Source organism: Danio rerio, chromosome 13, assembly GCF_052040795.2.
Source record: "Danio rerio strain M-AB ecotype USA chromosome 13, GRCz13ab, whole genome shotgun sequence".
Lineage (NCBI taxonomy): Eukaryota > Metazoa > Chordata > Actinopteri > Cypriniformes > Danionidae > Danio > Danio rerio.
Window position 1 is genome coordinate 24,074,981 of NC_141033.1, and position 23,334 is coordinate 24,098,314.

At 34.2% G+C, this 23,334-nt stretch overlaps 3 protein-coding genes across 11 annotated transcripts; 1 reads left to right on the forward strand and 2 right to left on the reverse strand.

Annotated features, from left to right (window-relative positions):
• Positions 1 to 2,840: 2,840 nt before the first annotated feature.
• Positions 2,841 to 8,298, reverse strand: elovl6l (ELOVL family member 6, elongation of long chain fatty acids like). Its single transcript, NM_201500.1, is given in 4 exon segments — positions 2,841 to 4,714; positions 5,568 to 5,719; positions 7,927 to 8,058; positions 8,151 to 8,298. Coding segments are annotated over 4 exon segments (807 nt in total). The 5' UTR covers positions 8,246 to 8,298; the 3' UTR covers positions 2,841 to 4,286.
• A 2,406-nt stretch (positions 8,299 to 10,704) lies between these two features.
• Positions 10,705 to 17,372, forward strand: mtg1 (mitochondrial ribosome-associated GTPase 1). 9 transcript variants are annotated; one of them, NM_001002140.1, is given in 11 exon segments: positions 10,705 to 10,945; positions 12,126 to 12,190; positions 12,269 to 12,369; positions 12,490 to 12,576; positions 12,654 to 12,740; positions 12,814 to 12,904; positions 12,992 to 13,053; positions 15,291 to 15,387; positions 15,462 to 15,543; positions 15,658 to 15,770; positions 17,042 to 17,369. In NM_001002140.1, coding segments are annotated over 9 exon segments (747 nt in total). In that variant the 5' UTR covers positions 10,705 to 10,945; positions 12,126 to 12,190; positions 12,269 to 12,339; the 3' UTR covers positions 17,140 to 17,369.
• sprn (shadow of prion protein) lies at positions 17,264 to 22,571 on the reverse strand. Its single transcript, NM_198981.2, is given in 2 exon segments — positions 17,264 to 18,580; positions 22,520 to 22,571. A coding segment is annotated over 1 exon segment (399 nt). The 5' UTR covers positions 18,570 to 18,580; positions 22,520 to 22,571; the 3' UTR covers positions 17,264 to 18,170.
• Between the last annotated feature and the right edge of the window lie 763 nt (positions 22,572 to 23,334).

Below are 23,334 nucleotides of genomic sequence, written 5' to 3' on the forward strand. Positions count from 1 at the left end.
TCGTTAAATCTAAATTTCAATACAGGTAATCTAATAATGCAGCATATCTTTTAATAGCTTTCAATCTTAGTCTTTAGCTATTATCAAAGGGGAGTTGTCGAGATCTACCTGAGCTCGAGGCTACCCTCTCTTCCTCCAAACGGGAGGGAGCCCAGGGCTCAAGAACCTTCGAGCTCAGGGCTCTCTCCCGGGACAGCATGCCAAACTTGCTTATAATCAATCATCAGCTAAGTGTGAACTCTTGAAATGCAGTGATGTCTAACTTTACTGTAGTTTAAATGACTGTGCAAATAGTATATAGTGCTGTCTTGAGCATTTTCAGGAAGTGTCACCTAAATCTGACATTTTTGCATTGGAAAAAATTAACAGAGTAAACTGTCATTATGAAAACATGACTAAGCCATTTGACTCTCTTGTTCATAAACAATGTTGTCAGGACTGTTCATCTTGATGACACTGACACTTTTATTGACATGAATACTTGCTTTTGAGGAATGAGCTTTCCATTTTGAGCAAGTGACATGCTTTTGCAGGTTATCAACTAGGTTTTGCAATTTGTACTAAATGTTTTGAGAAATGCATTAACTGTTGTGCAAATTTAAATAGTGTTGTGAGAAATGAACCAAGCAACTGAGGAAAAACTGTAATAGTCCATTGTACAAAATGTTCTTTAAACTTGTAAAAATAAAGCTTTACTGCCATTGATTGTTCCATGAAAATATTTAACATCCATGGCTCTAAATATTCTTCAGTTGTCTTTAATTTTAGTTTCTTTAAATATTTACAAAGTTCTTCACACATTGTTTTGAATAAAGTTTTCTGAAAGTTTTTTTTTTATATGAAGCCCCCTTTTAGAATATTTGTTTTATCATTTTAATCAAATATTCCGTGTGCAAATTTCATTTCCTTTCTATTTATGTATAGTATAATTTGAATTTCCATATTTTTGTCTTTGCACCTTATTAACCTTAGTTCACTTGACAAAAACAGTAGGTGTCAGCCTTGAGCTTCAACAGCAATTAAACTATGTTTATTTATATTTATTTATTTTATTTTATTTTTGTCATGTACAGTTCTACATTCAGACATTTCAGGATAATGATATTTAGTTGACATTTCAACTGTAAAATAAAGAGATGTTTATAAATATATACAGTTGTAGTCAGAATTATCAGCCACCCTTTGATTTTTTTTCTTTTTTAAATATTTTCCAAACAATGTTTAATAGAGCAAATAAATTTTCACAGTATGTCTGATAATGTTTTTTCTTCTGGAGAAAATCTTATTCATTTTATGTCGGCTAGAATAAAAGCAGTTTTTAATTTTTTAAAAACCATTTTTAGGAGAAAATGATTAGCCCTTTTAAGCTATTTTTTGTGGATAAATCATCATTATACAATAACTTGCCTAATTACCGTAATCTGTCTAGTTAATTAACCTAGTTAAACCTTTAAATTTCAATTTAAGTTGTGTAGAAGTGTCTTGAAAAACATCTAGTAAAATATTATTTACTGTCATCATGGCAAAGATAAAATAAATCTGTTATTAGAGATGAGATATTAAAACTATTGTTTAGAAATGTGTTGAAAAAAATCCTGTAAATCAACTGTAAATTTGACCTTAGATGTAAACATAAAAACAACTAGGATGTGGTCAACATGCACACTGATTCCATACAGTTGCGGGGATGAAACATTTTATTTGGTTAAAACACAGAAATGAGTTGTATTTCGGCACTGCTCTTTTGTTGTATTAAACCAAAGGGTTTTTGATTAAATGCTTATAAAAATGTCTTCTATTTATGCTCCATGAAATACATCAACACTATCACGCTGCCATTTTTAGGTTATGATTGTGACAGTCAAAATTTAGTTTTGATATTTTTGATTGTTTTATAATTTTATAAAATAATGTGGGCCTTTAATTTAAGAGCCAGCAAAGTCCACTCACATTCAAATATCTGACTTCATCACTGTTGTGACACTGAACTCAAGTGCTGTTTGTTCAAACTGATTATTTAAAATGAGCGGAATCAAAACAATGAGTTTTTTTTTTTTTAATTCGCTTAAATTTTAAAAGAAAAAAAGAAAAAAAACAATAGTTAACTTTATCCAGTTGTGACTGGATGGGGCTTTGGATAGGGCTCAATCCTCAATTTTTAGTGTATTGGGTTTTCAAGAAAACCAAACTTTTTTTTTTTTAACTTTTATTATTGAATAAATTAGTCAGTGGCTTAAGTGCCTGCACATAAAAGTCAGTACTTTGAAGGCACTAAGCAAGAACCAGGCATTGAAGAGTTAAAACAATCTCGATTTCACTCTATCACAGCTATACTGTCCCTTTGAGCAAGTCACTTAACCTTTGTTTCCAGCAGGGCGATGAGGAGTGTCACCTAAATGGCAAGTTACTTACTGGTTAGTCATGACAAATACCAGGGTCAGTCTAAGGCGATTTAGTTCCTGCCCGCTAGTGGAAGAAAAAAAAAAAAAAAAAAAAAGAATTATGTACTCAGAATATTTTTACAAAGAGAGTTCCTTTGCCACAATGGTTATTAAATATTAAACTTGCAGAGACTAAAAGATTTTATAAAGAAATAATTTCTTTCTGAAGGGAGTTCTCGAACCATTAAGCAAAAATACTTTCTACTGGGAGAGAAACGACTGGCCTAATTAAACAGTGAGAACAACAAAGGAAATGGCATTTACACAACTAGAAATGTGCACACTTCCTGTTCACAGCTAAAACACGCATGCGTATGTGTTATTGCATAAAATATGCTCAGAGATCTTGTCTGATAGAAAAAAAAAATAGTGTCGAGTAAAAGGACACGTACACAAAACTACAGAAACAGCTTTATTTATAGACAACAAATAAATACACATTCATAATTACATCATACTGGCTAAAAATGGTGTATAGACCTTCCGGTTGGAAAAATAGATATTTACATATGGCATGTTATTTTTATTTTTTTACATTCTTGGTAATTAAAATACAGGAGTAAATGTTTTGTAACTTAATGCCATGACATTTAACTTTGCTGTTCCTAAAATGTAAACAAGTGAAGTAATATGCTGCCATCCTTAAAGGCAAAGCCATAAAAAATTCTTTAAAACAATCATAATGTCCTTTAAATGCAAATATATAATACATTTTCACAGTTGATATAAACAAAAGAAACAAGATCTCAGACAATAGCAGCATTTTTAAAGTGTCAGAATCCCTGTTAAATTTCACTGAATATCCTCTCAAAGGTTTGTGCTCTAATACAATGCAATCCTTAAGAATGATCATTGTGCTCAACCTCATCATTGTAATTTCAGTAGAAAGCTAAACGCAGACAACCATAAAACAAACGATATCCCAAATGTGACCATGTGTGATATACAAGTTAAATTCATAAATAAAACTGTGCTTAATAATAGAGATTCAAGTAACAAACACCATTACATGGACGGCTATGGTTTAACTCATTTGTAAAGCAGCAATTCAACACAGCCAGAGAGAAAGTATTTCATGCCGACTCTACCCAAAAAGTGAACAAGAGCTCAAATCAATCAATCCTTCAACTGGTTTAACATGCTGTTACTTCATTAGAACAGAGCTGCGGTGAACTCATGACAGAAACATGCACAGAATGAACAAGGACATCGGGCGTCGTCCATAGAGAGAATTCCAGTCAAAATATTTTCGTCAATTAAAATGAATGTTAACCCGTTTAACCAGTCAGCACAGATAATTCAAGTTTCTGTGACATCATGAGGTTAAAGACTAGTACGCATCAACACCTACACTCCAGGAGACCATGTACCGAACAGATGAAATTTAAAAGGTGTGGCCCAATCAAACGTGTTGGTTTACATTAAGACTCTTAGCAAATCACTCGCTTGTTTTCAGACCGCAAGCATAGATTACAAGGATTTTGGCACATGCTATGATGTAAACCATATGTCACAGATGGATTTATGGCATGCTGTCAACCCTGCAAAATTGTTGGCTTTCTCTGCAGGAACAAACACTCCTGGGGGGAATTAACTCCGACCAAAATTGTTTGGACTTTGTTCAAAACCTTTTTAAAAAGTTCTGAACTATAAAGAGCTGTATTTGTTGCTTAACTAACACCAGAAAATGAAAGCATGTAGATAAACAGCCATACAGAAATTGCCAATGTCTAAAACAAGAGACAGGATTGTAGTCCCTTATAATAAATAATAATAATAATAATAATAATAATAATAATAATAATAAATGTATCTTAGAATAACAGTCAAAAAAAGGCCTGCAAATTACTCTCTTTTGATGCTTTCGGGTTTGGAACTCTTCATGTAGGACTGATAAAAGAAAGAACTGAAGAGTAGCAAATAGCTGAGGTACATGAGTGAAGCCCACACTATGTTATCCAGGTAAGATGGACAGTCCCCGTCCTGCATCCACCGGTACACTAGTGCACTTACTGCCAGGCCCATGGCCATCTGGGCAATCTGAGAGGATGTGATGAGGATGGCACAGGGTTTCGGCACACGGAGTCCTGCAGCACGGGCCGCGTAGTAGCTGTACATGAGCGCGTGGACGGTGTAATTCATGGTCATGAACCAGCCTCCACCTGCGACCTGGTCTTTGTAGGAATACCAAGAGTACACCAGCACAGTGATGTGATGATACCAGTGCAGGAAGATCAGACGCTGCTTGCGCAGGACAATGAACATGGTGTCACCTGTGGGGGGAAACAAAGTGAGGGTTAGGAAATATGTAAGAAATTCTATATAAAACCAGAATATATTGTGTAAGGTTAGAATCAAATAACTTTAGCATCATTCAGTTAATTAAAAAAAATGTTGGTATGGTTTCTGATTGTTTGCTTTGTTTTTTTAGCTAACAATTAAAGTCAGTGGGTCCCAGCATGACTCTTGATCTTTTTCTTAAAAGAAACAGAATTCTTTCCCCTTTGCATCCGAGAAGAAAAATAAAAAAAGTCATAATTGCAATATGTAAACTCAATTGTGAGAAGGTTGGTGAAGGTGAGAGGAACCTTAAACTGCAATAAATCAAATATAAAAGACAAGGAAAAAAAACAGATTTATACAAATAAATTGCAATTTCTGGAATTAAGAAATGCAAAATTATGGCATTTACAATTTCTAATTTTTCACAATTTTGCCTTTAAATAGCAGAGTTACAGCTTATTCCTTAGACTAAACTGCATGTGTGAGCATGTCTTAACTAAAAATAATTTGCAGTGACAACTCAAAATGCACCAGTGCTATTGTTTTGTCTCAAGATGCACACCATAAGTGGTTCCTCAAAGTCAATTTAATAAAAGCTGCCTAAGTAAATAATCCATCTTAACTCCTTTGTAAAACCAAGCCTTAAAGTTACAACATCTTTTTCATAAGGACAAGTTTTGCTGTGGACTCCACTGACTCTGACACTAAACAACTGCATTGTTCCTCAATTTCTTCTTTTGTCTCTACAGCAGAAATTTAAGTCATGTGAGTTTAGAACAACATGAGGGCAGGTGAAAGGTCAAAAGATGGTCATTTTGGGTTAAAAAAAAAAAAAAGGCTTACCTAGTTCTGGAGCTTTGCTCAGCACAAAAGCACAAGCCCAGAACTTGCTTATGGGCCCATAGTAGAAGCTCTGATCACAAACAGACTGTTTAAAACCACTGGTGCTGAGAATGTACAACATGAAGCACCCAGTTCTCACTGCTCCAATGATACTGAAAAAGAAAAAAACATGAACTGCATATGAATGCTGTCTGCCAAGGCAGTAACACCATGGAAACAAATCATAAACAATACAGGCCTCTAGTGAACTCTGAGGTGGGGTGGGGGGGAGAAAAGAAGCATGCTAGGCATGTCAGACAAACACTGCTATGGTTGCAGGCAGTTTCTGTGTTTAACAAATCAATACCAAAACATTCACTATGTGGTGAAAGTCCAGTTGCCGTGAGAGATCTAAAGAGCATGTGATGCCCATCCAATCACAATATTGCATTGTGCCTTTCACAAACATGCAAATAGTTACTTTGTGCTTGCTGTCATCTCTGTCTTCTGTGGAGATGTGAATAAGACTCCTTCCCCCAACCCAAAAAGAAACCAAAGCCAGCCTTAAACAATAGACACTGAAGACTTAAAGCACATGAATTGATAACTCTCAAACATCTCACTGGCATGTATGCTGGCATGCTCATGTTTCAAACTGAACTTGTGCAGGAAACAATAGATATTGTTTTCTATTATAACAACCATGTTTTGTAACTTAATATCCAACAGCCAAAATTCACTACAATATAGGGATTTTCAACTATAGATTAAAATCAATGTAATTTATTTTTTTTAATTTTTTGTGCCTTCATATTGAGGGGGAGAGAGGTCCGGTTTCATCTCAAAGGTCGAAAGTTCAGGGCAAACGAGTTTCCTTAGGACAGGATTCCAGCAGGTTTTATCAATACAAATTTAAGACTTTGAGACATTAAGACTAAACATTAATAAGTTACTGGAGAAAACTGTTTACAATTATAGGGAGCATGAACTACAACGAGCAACTTTGGAATATGTATTGTAAAATTTTAATAAAAAAAGCTTTACATTTAAACAATTCTGCTACCAAATAAAGATTTAGGAATAACTTTTTATTTGTTGACCAGATTGTAAAAAACAAAGTAAACAACTACGTGCTTTTCTTCCGTTGTTTTGTTTGATTGTGTAATATTCAATAACAATTGTATAAATTTAGAAATTTTGGCACCAATTCAAGAATTTTTGGAAGTGTGAATTTTTATATCTAAACCTGTAAACTCTTTACAGTCACAGAAAGCCTGCTTAGAGGACGTTGTGTGCCAGAGCAATATGTTTTTTATTAAATGCAAGTTTCAACTTTAAAAGAGAGGTAAATAAATTCAAAAAAATAAATTCTTAGACAAGCGAGTTATATTAGGCAAATAATTAATTGAATTTAATTTTTAATCCAACAATTGGATTTTTAGATCACCTGTTTTATAAATCTAGAAATCCCTACATTTTTAGAATAATATTCAGTCACAGTTAAACAGCATAATACTATACTAAATTACTAACCAATTTTTGTAAAAAACAATTTAAAAAAAACATGAGTTCAGATGCAGAATCCTCCAAATGCCATTTAATTTTTTTCCCTCAATCTGCTTTTAAGTTCAGTTATAAATTTCACTATTAAAAGCAATGAAAGGCAGTGGTTCATCACTTAGAGGTAAAGTTGGTTATATATTCGCACATTCGTTCATTTAGAAGTCTCTATATTGTTTACCATGTTACTTTGAATATTCGATTGGAATAAGAATGCAAGTATGACTTGAAAACAACATTAACACTTTATTTGACTGTGAACAATGTTGTACTTTGATAGTCATTGGCTGCTAATATGATTTCGCTAATTAGAGTTTGCAAATAATACTGTTATGAAATTATATTGAGGAAAGTCAGAATGTGTGAATATAAAACTAACTTTGACTTTGTGTTCATCACCATAAAACTGAAATTACTGAACCTATATACGCAGGAATCCTTTGAGGAAAAAAAAGCATGTGCAGTTTTTTTCATGTGAACTCTTGAGCAATATTTTCTAGAAGAGGTAAGTGTACAAGAATAGAATCATTTACAAACAATGTCCATGCTTTTATCTTTGAAAAAAAAAAAAGTAGCCCTAACCATGTTTTCAGGCACATTTATTTTATTACAAATGGTGTCTCAAAACCATGGTTAAATTATGATTAAACTACAAAAAAAATAAATAAATAAAAAATAAACTTTGTATTAAAAAATACTTGTCAATCACCAATGTGAACCGTATTAATCTTGCCTGTAGAGATTTATTTTATAAAACATATATAAAAAAATATAAAAATTTAACGGGATAATATTTATATTTTACTTCATTTTTACTCACCTAAAAATGGCCAAACTGAGGGACCACATCATTAACACTTTCCGGAGATCAAGTCTTTGTCTGTCCTTCATGAAGTGCTGTCCACCAAACACAAGCACTACATACACAGCGCCAAACAAAAACGACTTTTTCCTGAAAGAGAAGATGACACCAAGAAAAGAGTTTACAACAAATCTGCAGGCAAAGGCGCAGGTGTATTTACCTAAACCATAGACAGCTCTTACCAGTTGTCCTGCATCCATTCAATGGCAAGCCTTTCATCAAAGTGACGCTCGAACTCATACTCGGTCAAAGGAAGCTGGAAGTCTGTCATGTTCATTTTTTATGGTAAACTGCTTTCGAAGTGAAGATAAATCGAGGAAAGTTTGTGGACAGTGTTCGCTCAGCACGGCAGCCACTAGATAACTAAACAGTCTCAGATACACACCTGTGTTCACACCTGTCCTATGTAAATTAGGGTGGAGTTAATAGTGGTGTTCAGGGAGTGACTCTCTGCCTCTCTCTGGTTTTGTGTTTCCCGAAAGGAAGAGTTGTACCAGTTTTTATACAGCAATGCACCAGTTTTTGTGACGCAGATAAAAGGTCAATTTTGATAGGTGAAAATTACAATGAATTATGCAAATTCAGTGGAGAGTTCTATAACGTTAATAGCCAAATATGTAATGTCATTCTATAATTTAACACATTAAGAAAGAAAGAAATCTAAAAATAAATGTGTTTTTAGATCAGTGGCGATGTAAATGTATTTTCATGGACACTATATTGTTGTTGTTGTTGTTGTTGTTGTTGTTGTTGTTGTTGTTGTTGTTGTTGTTGTTGTTGTTGTTGTTGTTTTAAGGAGGATATCAAATTTTGTTCAAAGAAGTAGGCCTAAGTTTGAAAAGTAATTCATTTGATAATTATAGGCAAAGTTATTCCACTCACTCACTTTCCTCACTCGGCTTATGCCTTCAGGGTCATGAAAATTAGTCAAAGTGAATACAAATTATTTTATTTAACTACTTCGGTGACATAGAATTCTTGAATTATTGTTTAACGTGAGAAATATTCCGTGTATGTGGCAAATTCCATTAATAACTGGTACAATAGCAATTTCTGAAGTCCCACGTGTTGGCACGTGAGAGCGCTATTGCTACATTGTGATACATGATTCTCAAAAGCGCTCTAAAATAGGTTACAGTAGGCCTATGTTAAGCTATAATAAAACTAATCCAATAGATTATACCTAATATCAATATTATATTAACCCATATTTTGGGTTAAGTTTAAATAAACCCTTTTACCTTTTGTAATTGTTCATGGTTAAGGATTGTTTTACCCATAAAAAGCAAACATACAGGCCATTTTACAGTTTGATCTAACTTTAAAATATATTAATTCATTTCATTTTCAGTTTAGTCCCTTTATTAATCTGGAGTCGCCACAGCGGAATGAACCGCCAACTTATCTAGCATACGTTTTTACGCAGTGGATGCCCTTCCATCACTGAAAAACACCCATGTACATTCACACAGATACATTTTGGACAATTTAGCTTACCTAATTCACCTATAGCGCTATTAGCGCATGTCTTTGGACTTGTGGGGGAAATTGGAGCATCTGGAGGAAACCCACACAAACACGGGAAGAACATGCAAATTGAATCAGTCCAGAGTTGAAGTTCAGTTTAGTTCAGTTCAGTGTGGTTTAATGTTCTCTGCTGAAAGTCCAAAAACTGAAGAGCGAATCCATCTATACGCAGCTCCACAAGTCCCAACCAAGCAAGCCAGTGGTGACAGTGGCAAGAAATTTACCAATTGACAAAGTGAAGGGAAAAAATGTCCAGGTTTTGGGTCTGTCCTATAGGCGACGGCTCTTACAATGTATTATAAGTTTTTTTTGTTTTTTGTTTTTCATAATTTTAAACAATCCTAAGTTTGTGCACCTTGAAAGTTCAAGCTCAAGGCCTATTGAAAACCAGCCCTTGAAATCACTGAGAACAAACCACTAGTAAAAACTCCATAAAGTCACACTATAAACCACCTACAACACAACAGAAACCATCTAGGACCACCTAGTTTTTAAGCCATAGAAACCTCCAAGTATAATCTCCCTATAGAAACCACCCAGAATACAAAGCAACCACAATGCCCTAGCAGCCACAGATTGGCTATCAATGGATTTGAATGGTCAAATGGCAGTTTTATTTTCTTTAGAAAAAATCCAATAAATGGATTTTAATTATTTAAAATTACTTTGAGGCTCTTTGAAAGTTTGCTGATGTGCCCTACGGGACCTGAGGTTGAGAACTATGGCAATAGCAGAAATCAGAAGAAAGAATCATATTATACTAAAAGAGTAGCTGAAAATACATTACACTTCTTGACTTGCCACAATGCATTCTTTAGCTTTTTTTTTTTTTTTTTCAGAGAAGACGGGGAAATTACAGAAACAGTAGCCTATTTCAGTAGGCTATACCCAGCTACATTTTTTGACCAGTGCTGTAGGTTAATTAATGATATCACTTTCAGACATATTACACTTAATCTTAAAAATATTAGGTCAAAGTTATATTATATTATATTATATTATATTATATTATATTATATTATATTATATTATATTATATTATATTATATTATATTATATTATATTATATTATATTATACAATATTATACAATATTGTACTATAAGATACTAGACTCGCATTCACCTTGCAGTTCTCATGTAAGCTATCAATGAACTCTGTACAGTACAATCCTATAGGTGGCGATAATTGCGTTTCTCTCTGTATAATCACAACACAGAAGAAGTGTGGCCTCAGTGCAAGCGTGATGTTTACCACGGTGTCTTAAATTAATCCAACTCGTTCACTTGTGCGATATTCTTGGTTTGTTGTGTTCATCTTGGAAATACACTGATTGCGACTGCACACGATGAGAATTTATCATTCCTTACTTAATGCTGCAAAGTTTAGGAGTGTGTTTGACTTTGGTGAGCGCGATGTGACGCACTGGTTCCCTAGACATATGGCTAAAGGTGCGTGACACTCAATTTCACAAAAAATAAGTGTTTTTCTGTGATTTATAAATTTTTAGTTATTAATCTATTTTTTATAACCTTGTACTAGCGAGACACTGCCGTATTTTTATGTAACTTTATTCATAAAAACTTGTAAATGTATTTATTTTCTTTTTATATGAATGTTTTAGTTGCTATGCTTTGTTTTTTATTGTTTGTTTGTTCGTTTTCTGCCTCTAAATCACTTTGATTGATTTGACTGACTGACTGACATTTCAATAACATTCCAGTCATTCAATATTCATTAGACACACTGTAGTCTTATCAACGTCATCTTATTTGTGCCAGTCAAATAAAAGTATGTCCTGTGGGTGATAGAGGTGAAGTTGGTTTTATATTCACACATTCGGATTTCTCCTTAATAATATATTTTCATTAAATTATTCTTTGCAAATTCTTAATAGGGAAATTATGTTAGCAGCCAATGACTATTACAGTACAAAATTGTTTACAGTCAAATAAATAGTGCTAATGTTGTTTTGAAGTCATACTTGCATGCAATTTTAGACCGAATATTCATAGGCAGTAGGCACCACCATGTCAGAAGTTGTCACTGTTCAAAAATGAACATATGTGGTATTATAAAGCCACCTTTACCTTAATCTGTGGGTGTTTGAATATATCATGTCGTAAAAATTATGTAGTTCTCAACATTTCATCAAAGTTGTCAAACTGTTCAACAACACTGATTCTAGTCTTAGGAAAACTTTTTTTTTAATCCAAATTTTTGATTATCGTGAACTATTAAAAGGTCCATTTCAAACCTTGAAGGTCAAGTTAATTCATATTTTTTACATTTTATTTGTTATTGCTTTTCTTATGAACATGAGCTTTGGCAATGCAGAGACTATGTTTTAGACTGGCTGCTCTTGTTTCTTTTAACTGTATTTAGAATATGAGGTTAGTTATTCATTGTTACTCTTATAATAGCAATTAATATAACAGAAAATGTTATGTAAAGCACATTAGTGTCTTGCTTTTCATTTCATTTTACACCATGGAAATTCAGCTTTTTTTCTCAGTAAATGTCTGGAAATTTGACATTTGGCTGAAAGTGGGATCCATATATGTATAATTAATCATGTCTTTCCACTTTGTCATGCAGAAATAGCTCACCATTGTGACTTTCTCCTTTTAGGACTCAAGCAGATGAGAGCCAATCTAAGAAATGTTGACTGCATTATTGAGATCCACGATGCTAGAATATCCTTTTTTAATGGAAGAAATCTTACAATTCTAAATGATTAAATCCCAATGTTTTTCTTTAACTGGCCAACATACCCTTTTCAGGAAGAAATTCCTCATTTCAGGAGAGTCTTGATGTCCGGCCACACTTACTTGTACTGAACAAGATGGATGTGGCAGACATATCGAAAAAGCAGGTGTCATCATTATCTAATGTGTTTCATTATGAACTTAAATTTATTCATAAATGAAAGCACCAAATGTACTTTTATACTGTGCTGAAAGTGAATTTAACAGTTTTTTTTTATCGTCCCCAGAGTATTCTAAAGCAGTTTGAGAGAGAGGGTGTGAAAAATGTTTTATTTACAGACTGTTTAAGACAACATGATGAGAATGTAAAAAAGGTGAGCGGCGTCAGACATTACATCACTTATTTCTAAACAAAGCTCTACTGAAGAACCTGGCACATTTTCATTTTAAGCATCCTGTCATTCGCTGTCTGATGTTCCAGATTGTTCCTCTCGTGTCGAAGCTGATAGAAAGTACATCACGTTTTCACAGGGAAGAGGTGAGTTTGAATTGTTTTAGTAGTGTACATTTGGATACAAAGTTTTCTGACTTTCTCTTTCATCTATGTGCAGGAAAGATGTTACTGCCTGATGGTCATTGGTGTGCCAAATGTGGGAAAATCATCACTGATTAATGCTTTAAGGAGGACATATTTGAAAAAAGGTATTAAATGTATGCTTTAGAAATATGCTGACAATAATTCCTATACCCACAGAAGACCTAAGCATTGATTATTTTTATTACCATCAGGCAAAGCTTCAAAAGTCGGAGCTGAACCAGGCATTACAAAGGCTGTCCTGACTAAAATTCAGGTATTAATTATAATGAGTTTGTTGATTAATTTGGGTTGTTTTTGTCTAGGGCTGGGAGGTATGATGATAGATATCGTTACTGCGGAATAAAATGAGAACTATAAAAGATTTATTCTGTATATATCGTGAAACGTAAATAAGTGGGCATGGCCAACGCACATTCAGCAATGGGCTATATGCACAGCTAGTGTTTTTAGCCATTGATAAACTTCCGGTGAAAGCTTAATGTGACTATTGTCAATTTCATTAGGTTCCTTTTACAGCATGGATGTTGTAATGAAATTATAATACATTCAATTCCAATTCATCTTTATTTGTATTGCGTTTATACAATGTAGATCGTGTCAAAGCAGCTTCGCATAGAAGATTATAGTGAATTGAAACAGTGTCAGTTCAGTTTTCAGAGTTTAAGTTCAATTTAGTTCAGTTCAGGTCAGTGTGGTTTAATATTCACTGAGAGTCCAAAAACTGAAGAGCAAATCCATCAATGTGCAGCTCTACTAGTTCCATACCATGCAAGCCAAGGGCATTCATTTAGTTGTTCAAGTGTAAAACGAGATCAAAGAGCATGTAATAATCAATATTATCATCAGGATCAGCAAGCGAGCACAGAAACTCCATTGAAAATACTGGTGTAAAAAAAGGTCATATTTTAAAGAAATGGCAGGGAAATTTGTTAATTTTATGTTATGCTTCTTGTCTAGTCTGAGACCCACTTAATATTGTATATCTATCAGGCAGTGAAGTTCACTAATTTCTTTTAAAAAATCAGAGCTTAAATGTGGCAATTTTATAATGGATAGACTATTATAGATAGAGTTCACCGGAAGCTCTGAGGCTGGCTGGCTAAAAATTAAAAGTCTGTGTGCATATACCTTATTGTTCATCACTTGGTTTCAATATTTATACAATAACTATAATTGTTTATATTTTTGTATATTTGAGAAAAATCATCTTTTTGTTTCCTTAAAGTGTTTACATATTTAAAATTTTATATTTAAAGGTGCAGTAGGTGACTGTCTTTAATAAAATTTTTAGTTGTGCTGGTTGAAAGTCTCTTCACAGTACAATAGTACTGATTAAAGTAAACGATCTAAATGTATTTAAATGTATTTTTATATCCTGGTAAGGCATTAAACAAAAAAAATGTTCATCCAATAAATATTGTCAGGCCGACATCTCCCATAATTCCTTTAAGTAGCCCAAACTGTCTGTCAACAAATGTAGATTTGGGCTTCTGCACGCTTCTGTTTTAGCGTGTGCACACCTGCATGCGCACCGCACCATCACATGCATACGAGACAGTCACAGTCGTGGTAAAATCAAATGCTGGATTGAAACTTTTTTAAATCCCGAATCAATATTGAAGTTACTTTTGCACGCTAGAGGAAGGACGACACCATGGCTGAAGTATTTCTATTAGACAGGTAATGTTCTGTTTTAAAAGTATTTTAGTCCCCCTCCAAAGCTGATGTAGATTGTGTTGTGTTATGAAGGGTTATATGCACAGACATGTTGTTCAACCACTTAAATCTAAGAATGATTGTAGTGACTATTTTTAGTTTCATAAGGTCCTTTTACAGCATCGATTTAGATTTAAAACACCAGTAAATACTACATAGAAGTTGCTTTTTTATATTCACATTGGTTTATTTTAGAACAATGACAGTCTCCTGATACTGTTTACCATGCTACTCTGAATATTCACTTTGATATAGCATGTAAGTGTAGCTTGGTAATAAGTGAAATTCCTGCATGTCGCCGGCCAACCACTTACTACATTTCTAACTGGTGAATGACTTGACCTAGTGGGTTATATGCTCTCATGTTGCGGTTCGCTCATTCGCAATTTCAGAAGACGTATCTGTGAAACGCAAAACACTACCCCCACCCCCTTGCCGTCCAAAGATAATATGCTGACCGGAAAGCATTTTGGCAGACCACCTACTGCACCTTTAAGTAATATTTTCCTGTTACTTACTTAGGATATTTTTTGTGTCTGTGAGAAGATTTTACTTGTGATTTATTTTTGAATTTTTTTTTTTTTATTTAAAGTCATATTTTGTTTACTATATTTATAAGGTTAAAATAGTACACAAAATAATCAAATAAGATCAAATCCTTTTGTTAAATATTTAAGCTTATGTATTATATAAAGCCCTTTTTTCTATTTTCTGGATTGTACCACCCAGCACTATTTTTGTCATATAACATTAAATTGATTTATGTTTTGCTAGGTCTGTGAGAGACCCATAATTCATTTACTGGACACACCTGGAGTTCTTCCACCTAGAATAGAAAACATAGAGACGGGAATGAAACTTGCTTTATGTGGTAAGTCTACCTTAGTGTCTTTGTTGCAATAATCCTAATTGTGAGGTGGTCCAATGTTTGTGCTTTTTAAACAGGTACGGTTTTGGACCATTTAGTTGGTGAGGATGTCATTGCAGATTTTCTGCTTTTTTCATTGAACAGACTAGAAAGATTTAGGTATGTATAATGGAGTTGTGAGCAGTAAATAATTATTTGATGATGTTGTGTGGCATAGTACTGCTTCACGAACAGAACAGAAATCCATAATGATTGTGACAATTTCTCCTGTAGTTATGTAGAGAAGTACAGTCTTGAAGAGCCTTGTGATGATATTCAACATGTACTGAAGTGTATAGCAGTGAAACTTGGCAAGACCAGACGTGTAAAGGCCATCACTGGTGTTGGTGAGTAGATTCAGTCTGGTCGCTTCGTTTTCATTTCAGTAATTTCACATAATTAATAAATAAAGCGAACTTTAATTTCATAAAGTGCCTACATTATGCTTTTTTAGAAGGTCGTCATTTTACATAAGAAAAGGGAGGATCTCCTTTTTCAAAAAATTTGATAGAACCTTAATGTAAAGAGTTATTATTAATATTTCGGTCTGCACCACAAGCTCCATTTTTTTTAAAAATGTGGAAATCACAGATTGCTATGTGGTTGCCATTGGTAAAGTTCACCTATGATAAACATCACAAATCTGACAAATTCTGGTTGATATGGTCTCCTCATCAACAGCTCTCGTGATGTCTATACAGTACTGTTTGTGATATTCTTTCAGTCTTACTTCTGAAAACTGCTCTAAAACAACGTGATCATTTTGATTGATCATGTTTTTAAAATGTTATTTCCTTTAACTTTTACTTCTAGAATTTTTTTAAGTTTTAAGCACTTTGTAACAGTATATGATACAACACGGGTAATGTTATCTGATACTATGGGCAAACAATAAAAGAAAAAGTACTATATAAAATAAATAAAATATACATACATATATTATACAACAGGGGTGTCCAAACTCGGTCCTGGAGGGCCGGTGTCCTGCAAATTTTGATTCCAACCCCAATTAAACACACCTAAACCAGCTAATCAAGCTCTTTCTAGGTGTACTAGAAACTTCCAGGCAGGTGTGGTAAATGAAGTTGTAGCTAAACTGTGCAGGACACCGGCCCTCCAGAACCTAGTTTGGACAGCCCTGTTATACAGCATATGCATATAGAAGATAAAATACACAGTACTGTAAAATAAACCATCCATAAAGCAGTCTATAATGTACAAATAATAATTTAACTTTTTTTAGGTTAAAGTAAAAAAAAAACTTCGAAAAATTTTGTTTTAGTCAATTTAATTTTCCTTTAATTCTTCCCAAGGATTTACTCTGTTATCTGCTCTGACCTCTAATCTGATTAGTCAGATGAACCGACCTGTTTTGATCGGTCTACCATTTACAGCATGTCATTGTTAGCACATCTGAATTTGGAATTATTGCTGACTTACGTATTTCTACATTTTTCATACACTTTGATCTTTAAAACTTTGCAGACATTTTACATACAAACTGATATATTACAATCTTCCAGGTAATATGCAAAATATTAGATCGTAATAGGGGGGAAAACTGTGTTAAACCACAGCTTATGGAATGTATTTAACCAATGATGAATCCACCCTTTAGGCAACATCACGGTGCAGTTGCCAGACTACAGTGCAGCAGCCTATGATTTCATCAGAGCGTTCCGGAAAGGAGAACTTGGAAAAGTAATGCTCGACTAATCAAATGTTTAATAGCAGATTGGTAATTATTATTGCTTTGAAAGCTTGACCTTCAGTCAAGACTGAACACTTGAGAAGCACTTAATACTTTTGATGTTTTAATTAAAAGGTTGTGCGCATGGTATCTTTGACACATCTTTGCTTTTATTGTGTAGTTATTAGAAAAAGTGCATTGAATATATTCTTTTTTGATTACTGCATAAGTTACAATAAATTATTCAGTTTCAATTGAACAGCTTTGATATCTTGTGAGCACACAAAGATTACAACCAAACTGGAACTGGCAACACAAAAATACTTCATTTGACTCTTTTTCTTTCACAGTTCTCATTCATATTACTATATGGAATACTTGGCACGTGTTTGCTTTTATTTCTAAAATTATATCTTGAATATATCTAACGGCTGGCAAACAGAACATTTATAGTGTTTCTCTCTCTCTAAATATACAGTATATATACTAAAACATTTAATTTCACAGCTTATTAAACACTTAATACATACAGTATTCACATTAGTTTACAGGTTATCAAAATTCCCTACTAGAGAAATACAAAATTGTTTTAATACATCAAAGTATGACTAAAGTAGGAATTTATAAACAGGACATTTACACACCTCCGCAGTGGAAGTACAGGTACAGAAAGACATACAGTGTTTTTTTTTTTTTATCATCTAAATGTGTTACAGCAACAAAATATTTTAAATATAACAGACAAAGATTCATATAAAATGTTTGTTTGTGTAAATCTCAAAGACAGTGGTGCTTCTTCAGCAGTAACACAGTATTTTTGCCATCCAGGACGAGATGTAACCAGCATAATTCAAGCAGACTATAGGTTTATAGTTACTAATGCTCCTGTTGAAGCGAACTAAGCAGTCTAACCCTTCCGATCCTATTTCTTAAATGTCTACTTAACTAAACAGAGGATTTTTAATCTTTCGTTTGTCTTCGAGTGCAACAAAGTACACATTTTTAAACATGGGTGTTGCACAGTAACATATATAAGCAGCTTATTAAGCTGTTTGCCTCAAGGGGCAAAGTGCATCATGTAGTTTATTGGTAAAAGCAGAGCTGAAAGTCTGGTGATGGTGGAGTCGTGCACTGTTGTGCCTGATGTCCTGGCGAGGTAAAGCTCCCAGTTTGTTCTGTTACTGTAATAGTCATCTCCACGTTCTGAGCTGTCGTCCGGGCGACGCTGAGCTGATGCGTACCACCCTCCAGCTCCGAGTGCCACTGCTGCTCCAGCTGCCGCAGCCCCTGCGACCCGTACAGCGGGGGAGCCTCTTGCGCGGGACGTCCGGCCACCTCGAGCAGTGCCCCGTGCTGAACCCCTGGCACCTCCTCTGCCACCCTTGGACATCACCTGATCGCACAGGAAAGCTGATAGCAGGAGAAATATACAGCAGGTGGCGACTGCCCTGTTCATTCTGGATCACCCTGGGTTTGGAAGAAAAGTGTGGAGATGATGATGAACGCTCAAAATCCACACTAAAACAATAGTTACAGTGTATTAGTTCTTACGCAGCAGATGAACATATCCGCCATCTGCTGCTTTAAATGTTAATGTTAAATAAGGATTAATTCTAACCACTGTGTTCAAATGTGTTTTGAAGGTTCCTTAGAATGAAAATAGGCATATCTGAAAAATAAGAGTTCCTTGTACTTATGTAAATCTTGAGAGTGTAAAAAAAAGAGGTCAGTTGGAATAACTGTGCACACGGGATCATTAAAATGCATGCTGTGTTAGATTGGCTTTAATGTTTCCTAGTGAGATTACATTTTCTCTCTTATTTTTAAGTTTATCTAAGCGTGCATTATGCCTACTTCTAAGGCTTTAATTTTGAAAATTAGACTGTTTTTAACTTGAAGAGTAAAGGCTTATTTAAACTTATGCGTCAAGCGCACGGGCCGCACGCGTATGGTCTGGTGCAGCCTTCATCCGGTCACATAGCCATGGCTGACACCGATGCTGATGCGCACCTCACAAAAAAAAAAATCCAACCACACGTTGCAACCATGTAGCGCAAGCTCTGTAATTGGTTGACTGATGAACAGGGGCATTGGTGAGAGCTGCAAGCCCGATAGAGCGAGTTGTTTACAAATGTCGAGTTGGAATTTTTTTTGTGTTTACCTCATGATTAAAGTTGTTGCACATCCACCAGTTCCCACCTCCGAATGAGTGTGTTTTAGCTACTTGTAGCAATCAGAATACAACAAAAAACACTCGCGAAGTTACTCAAGACAGAGGAACATAAAATCCTACTGCCATCTAGCATTTGCACAACTACACGCGAGGCTTACGTCACAGGTCATACCGTCATGTCACAGTACATTCATTCATTTTCTTGTCGGCTTAGTCACTTTATTAATCCAGGGTCACCACAGCGGAATGAACTGCCAACTTATCCAGCAAGTTTTTACCCAGCGGATGCCCTTCCAGTTGCAACCCATCTCTGGGAAACATACACACACACACACACACAATTTAGCCTACCCAATTCACCTGTACCGCATGTCTTTGGACTGTGGGGGAGACCTGAGCATGCGAACGGGGGAGAAGATGCAAACTACACACAGAAACGGCAACTGAGCCGAGGTTTGAACCAGCGACCAAGCGACCTTCTTGCTGTGAGGCGACAGCACTACCTACTGCGCCACTGGTCACACCGATCACTCGACACAAAAGTATAAAAAAGCCTTAGCAGTTCTGTGAGAGGCCACCATGCTTCAATCTCATATGTTTACAGCTTGTCAGAATGCAAAATGCAGGATATATGGATTGTAAATGTATGCAGTGCTACCTTAAGGATTCACATAGTCAGTTTTAAAGATTAGTTTAACATGTTTATTATGAAATTTGCTGCATACGTTTGTAATTAGGAAACAATCCACTGCTAAATATGCATGTATGCATCATATCATATCACTCAGTGTTTACTGTGTTTCTTTCTCAAAGGAATGGATGGCAATAAACATCAAAAACTCAACTATTTATGTAGAGGCTGATATTAGTTCCTGCCTGTGTTTTATTTATGTTAAAACTAAAACGTACACTGTAAAACCCTAAAAGTTAAGGTAACTTAAACTATTTGAGGAAACCGATTGCAACAAAAAAAATTTTAGTTCAAAAACTAATCCTAATGAGTACTCTGAACTTAATTCATTTGAGTAAATAAAGCAGTTTGAGCACAGTAAAACCCAATAAATGAAGAGAACTCAAACCAACTGAGTACTGTAAAACCCAATAAGTTAAGGCAACTCAAACCATTTAAGGAAACGAATTGCTACACACCATTTTAGTTAAAAAAATAATAATCTATACTGTGAACTTACTCCATTTAGGTTGGAGTAATGAGATATTTAATTAACTCATTACCTTCAACACTGAGTTCAAAACTCTTTTCAATTGAGTAGAATTCAGTAAATTTGAGTAAACTACACTCATTTTGTTTAATAAAGTTGACGGGTTTTACAGTGAATGTCAATACATTCGTTCTATGGCACCTTTAACTACTTATCACTCTTAATTTTCTTCTGTGTTTATTTTGTTGTTGAGTGGAATGCACATATTTACATATATGCTGGAACATGTAGCTGCATTCTGGGCGGCACTGGGTTGTTTGTGACTAGTATAACTTTATTTTACATCATTCTTTTTACCCCTAAGAAAAGAATGAAAAATAACTTTACTTCACTAAAACTCAATTTTACCAAAACAATCACCACTGTGACCCCTGTTTGTATCTGTATACTTTGAAAAAATATTTTTAAAACACATTTACATTTTATAAATGTCAATGCTATGGGTTTTGGTGTCAAAAAGGTCAAGAACAACACCATAAGGCCAAAGTTAGAAATCTCTAAAAAGTATTTGGGGTATTTGGTTGTCAGATGTTGTGAACCAGATGCATAGTTTAAGTGATGAATCACAATGTCAAAAACGTTTGTCATTTTTAGTGAAGAAAAAAACAGTTTCTGTTAACTTTGATTCACCTTATCATAACAATGTAATTTTATTGTAAAATATAATTTATTTCTATACTGAATTCCTTGTGCAATCTATATAATTTATTTAAACTATTATCATTGAATGTGTTATGGGCATGTTTTACATTTTATTTTGTAAGTTTTCTAAACATATATTGCATGTGTGTGTGTGTTTTGTATCTAAGGGTGTTTTCTGTGTGTATATTCTTGCCATTTATGAATATAGTTTTTTTTTTTTTTTTTTTTTTTTTTTAAATAGTTTCATTTATTGATTTTGCTTCCAAAATACTAACTGGTTAAAAAATAATTGTGAATTTACAAAGGAAAATAGAATCTTCCAAAATCACTTCAGATGGTTTTATAGTATGTATGTGCTCACATAAAAAGAATGACATCCATGGATGGGTGAATGAACACAAGTAACGCCCAAAAATATCAATTCTGTTGTCATTTACTCCACTTATTACTGAATTTCTTTCAAATTCAAGATATTTTAAGAAATGCTGGTAATAAAACAGTTGATATAATTCATATTTTCTATTTATTAACATTTTTTTTCAATAGAGGTAATGGCTGACTGTAAACAACATTCTTCAAAACCCTTTTATATTCAGTATGAGAAACTATACTTTGATTAACTTGGGTGCAGGTAAGTAATTTTTTATTTTTTGGATGAACTAATGGCCAAGCATTTGGGATAATTGTTTAACATTTAAAATTTTATTTGAGTTTTGGTATATTATTCCTGTTCGTATTGCTTTTTAAAACATAATTCCATCCTTTTACATATAAGTAGGTTATCATAAAACAATAAACTGTCAGTTGCTAATAATGAGCTAATATTCCTATTAAATAGGTCTTAATATCTTTGTCTTAAATATGATATGGTTGTGTTTAATGAAGCGAGGTAATCTGGCTTTTCTCCAACTGGGTCAAGAAATACGGTCATTTACAGTCTACAATAACTGATATTGAGATCAGAAGAGTATATTTTCCTAAAACTGTATCACTGAAGACAATCCATATCCAGAATAATGCGATTTGTGCAACATCTTTCGCCTGGTCACATTTAAAATGGTCACTATATCAATAATTCATTTCGTATTAAGAACACGACAATGTAACCAATTAAACAGTAACCATGGGCAGTCTGTGAGAATATCTTAGACCGATATGTTTGATTAAAAGAAATTACATCAATTCTTACAGACGGGACAAATGCTAACGACGTCGACTGATGTTCACAAACAAGGCGTTTCAAGTCTCGCGTCGTGGTCTTTGTTGTAGTATGTGTGTTATCAAATGTATGCTACACCTCCGCAACAACCCGTCATTCTGCATGCTCATTAATTTAAATCCTTTTATCTTCAGCCATATCGAGGTACTTACCTCCGTTTGTGTCCGTGTCCACAGAATATCCCACGATATCTCACTATCATGTGTGAGATCAAATAAAATGCACGCGTTATATAAGGCAGCACACAGCTCGTAGGCTATGTGAGCTGCTGCTGGAGATGAATTAAAACATGGCAGGTGTATGATCATCAGGTCTGGAAAATGCAGTGTTTAGAATAACAGCTTCCATCGTTTTATTGTCTAAATGCAGTTTTCAAAACGGATTTATTTACGTAGCCTAGATTATAATAGGCTTCATAATACGTTAAATCAATCTACGGACATAAATTGACAGTATCTATTCTCGCGTAAATAATTAGGGTTAAGGCTTGAAGAAGTTTAATAGTCTGGAATGGTCCAGGTAAAACCAAAGACCATGCAGTTTTGAATACATTCAATTAAAATTTAGAACGATAATCGTCTGCGCCTATAGGTGAATAATTTATGCTTAGTTTAAATCCATCTTTTGAGACAAACATAGCAGAATAATTGTAGCCTATAAATGCACCATTTGGTCTTTTCCAAAGCTATCTAATAATACATTCAGTCTACTAAATTAGAAATGTAAAAATACACACAGTGACTTGTTTTAAGCAAAGATTGCATGCATTTAGCTTGATGAAGTCAAGAATAGAATAGAATAAGTAGAACAGAATAGAGTAAACAGAAAAGAATAAACAAAATTAAATAGAATAAGCAGAAAAGAATAAACAGAATGGAATAGAATAAAATAAAACAGAACAGAATTGACTAAAATCGAACAGAATAGAATAAAATAGAACAGAACTGAATAAGAAACAGAATAGAAT

Coding starts and splice junctions, on each gene's coding strand:
- mtg1 (XM_087277304.1), top strand. CDS start 10,843: ATGAGAATTTATCATTCCTTACTTAATGCTGCAAAGTTTAGGAGTGTG. Junction 12,577..12,683: donor ATGATGAGAATGTAAAAAAG/GTGAGCGGCGTC, acceptor CTGATGTTCCAG/ATTGTTCCTCTCGTGTCGAA. Junction 12,741..12,813: donor CACGTTTTCACAGGGAAGAG/GTGAGTTTGAAT, acceptor ATCTATGTGCAG/GAAAGATGTTACTGCCTGAT.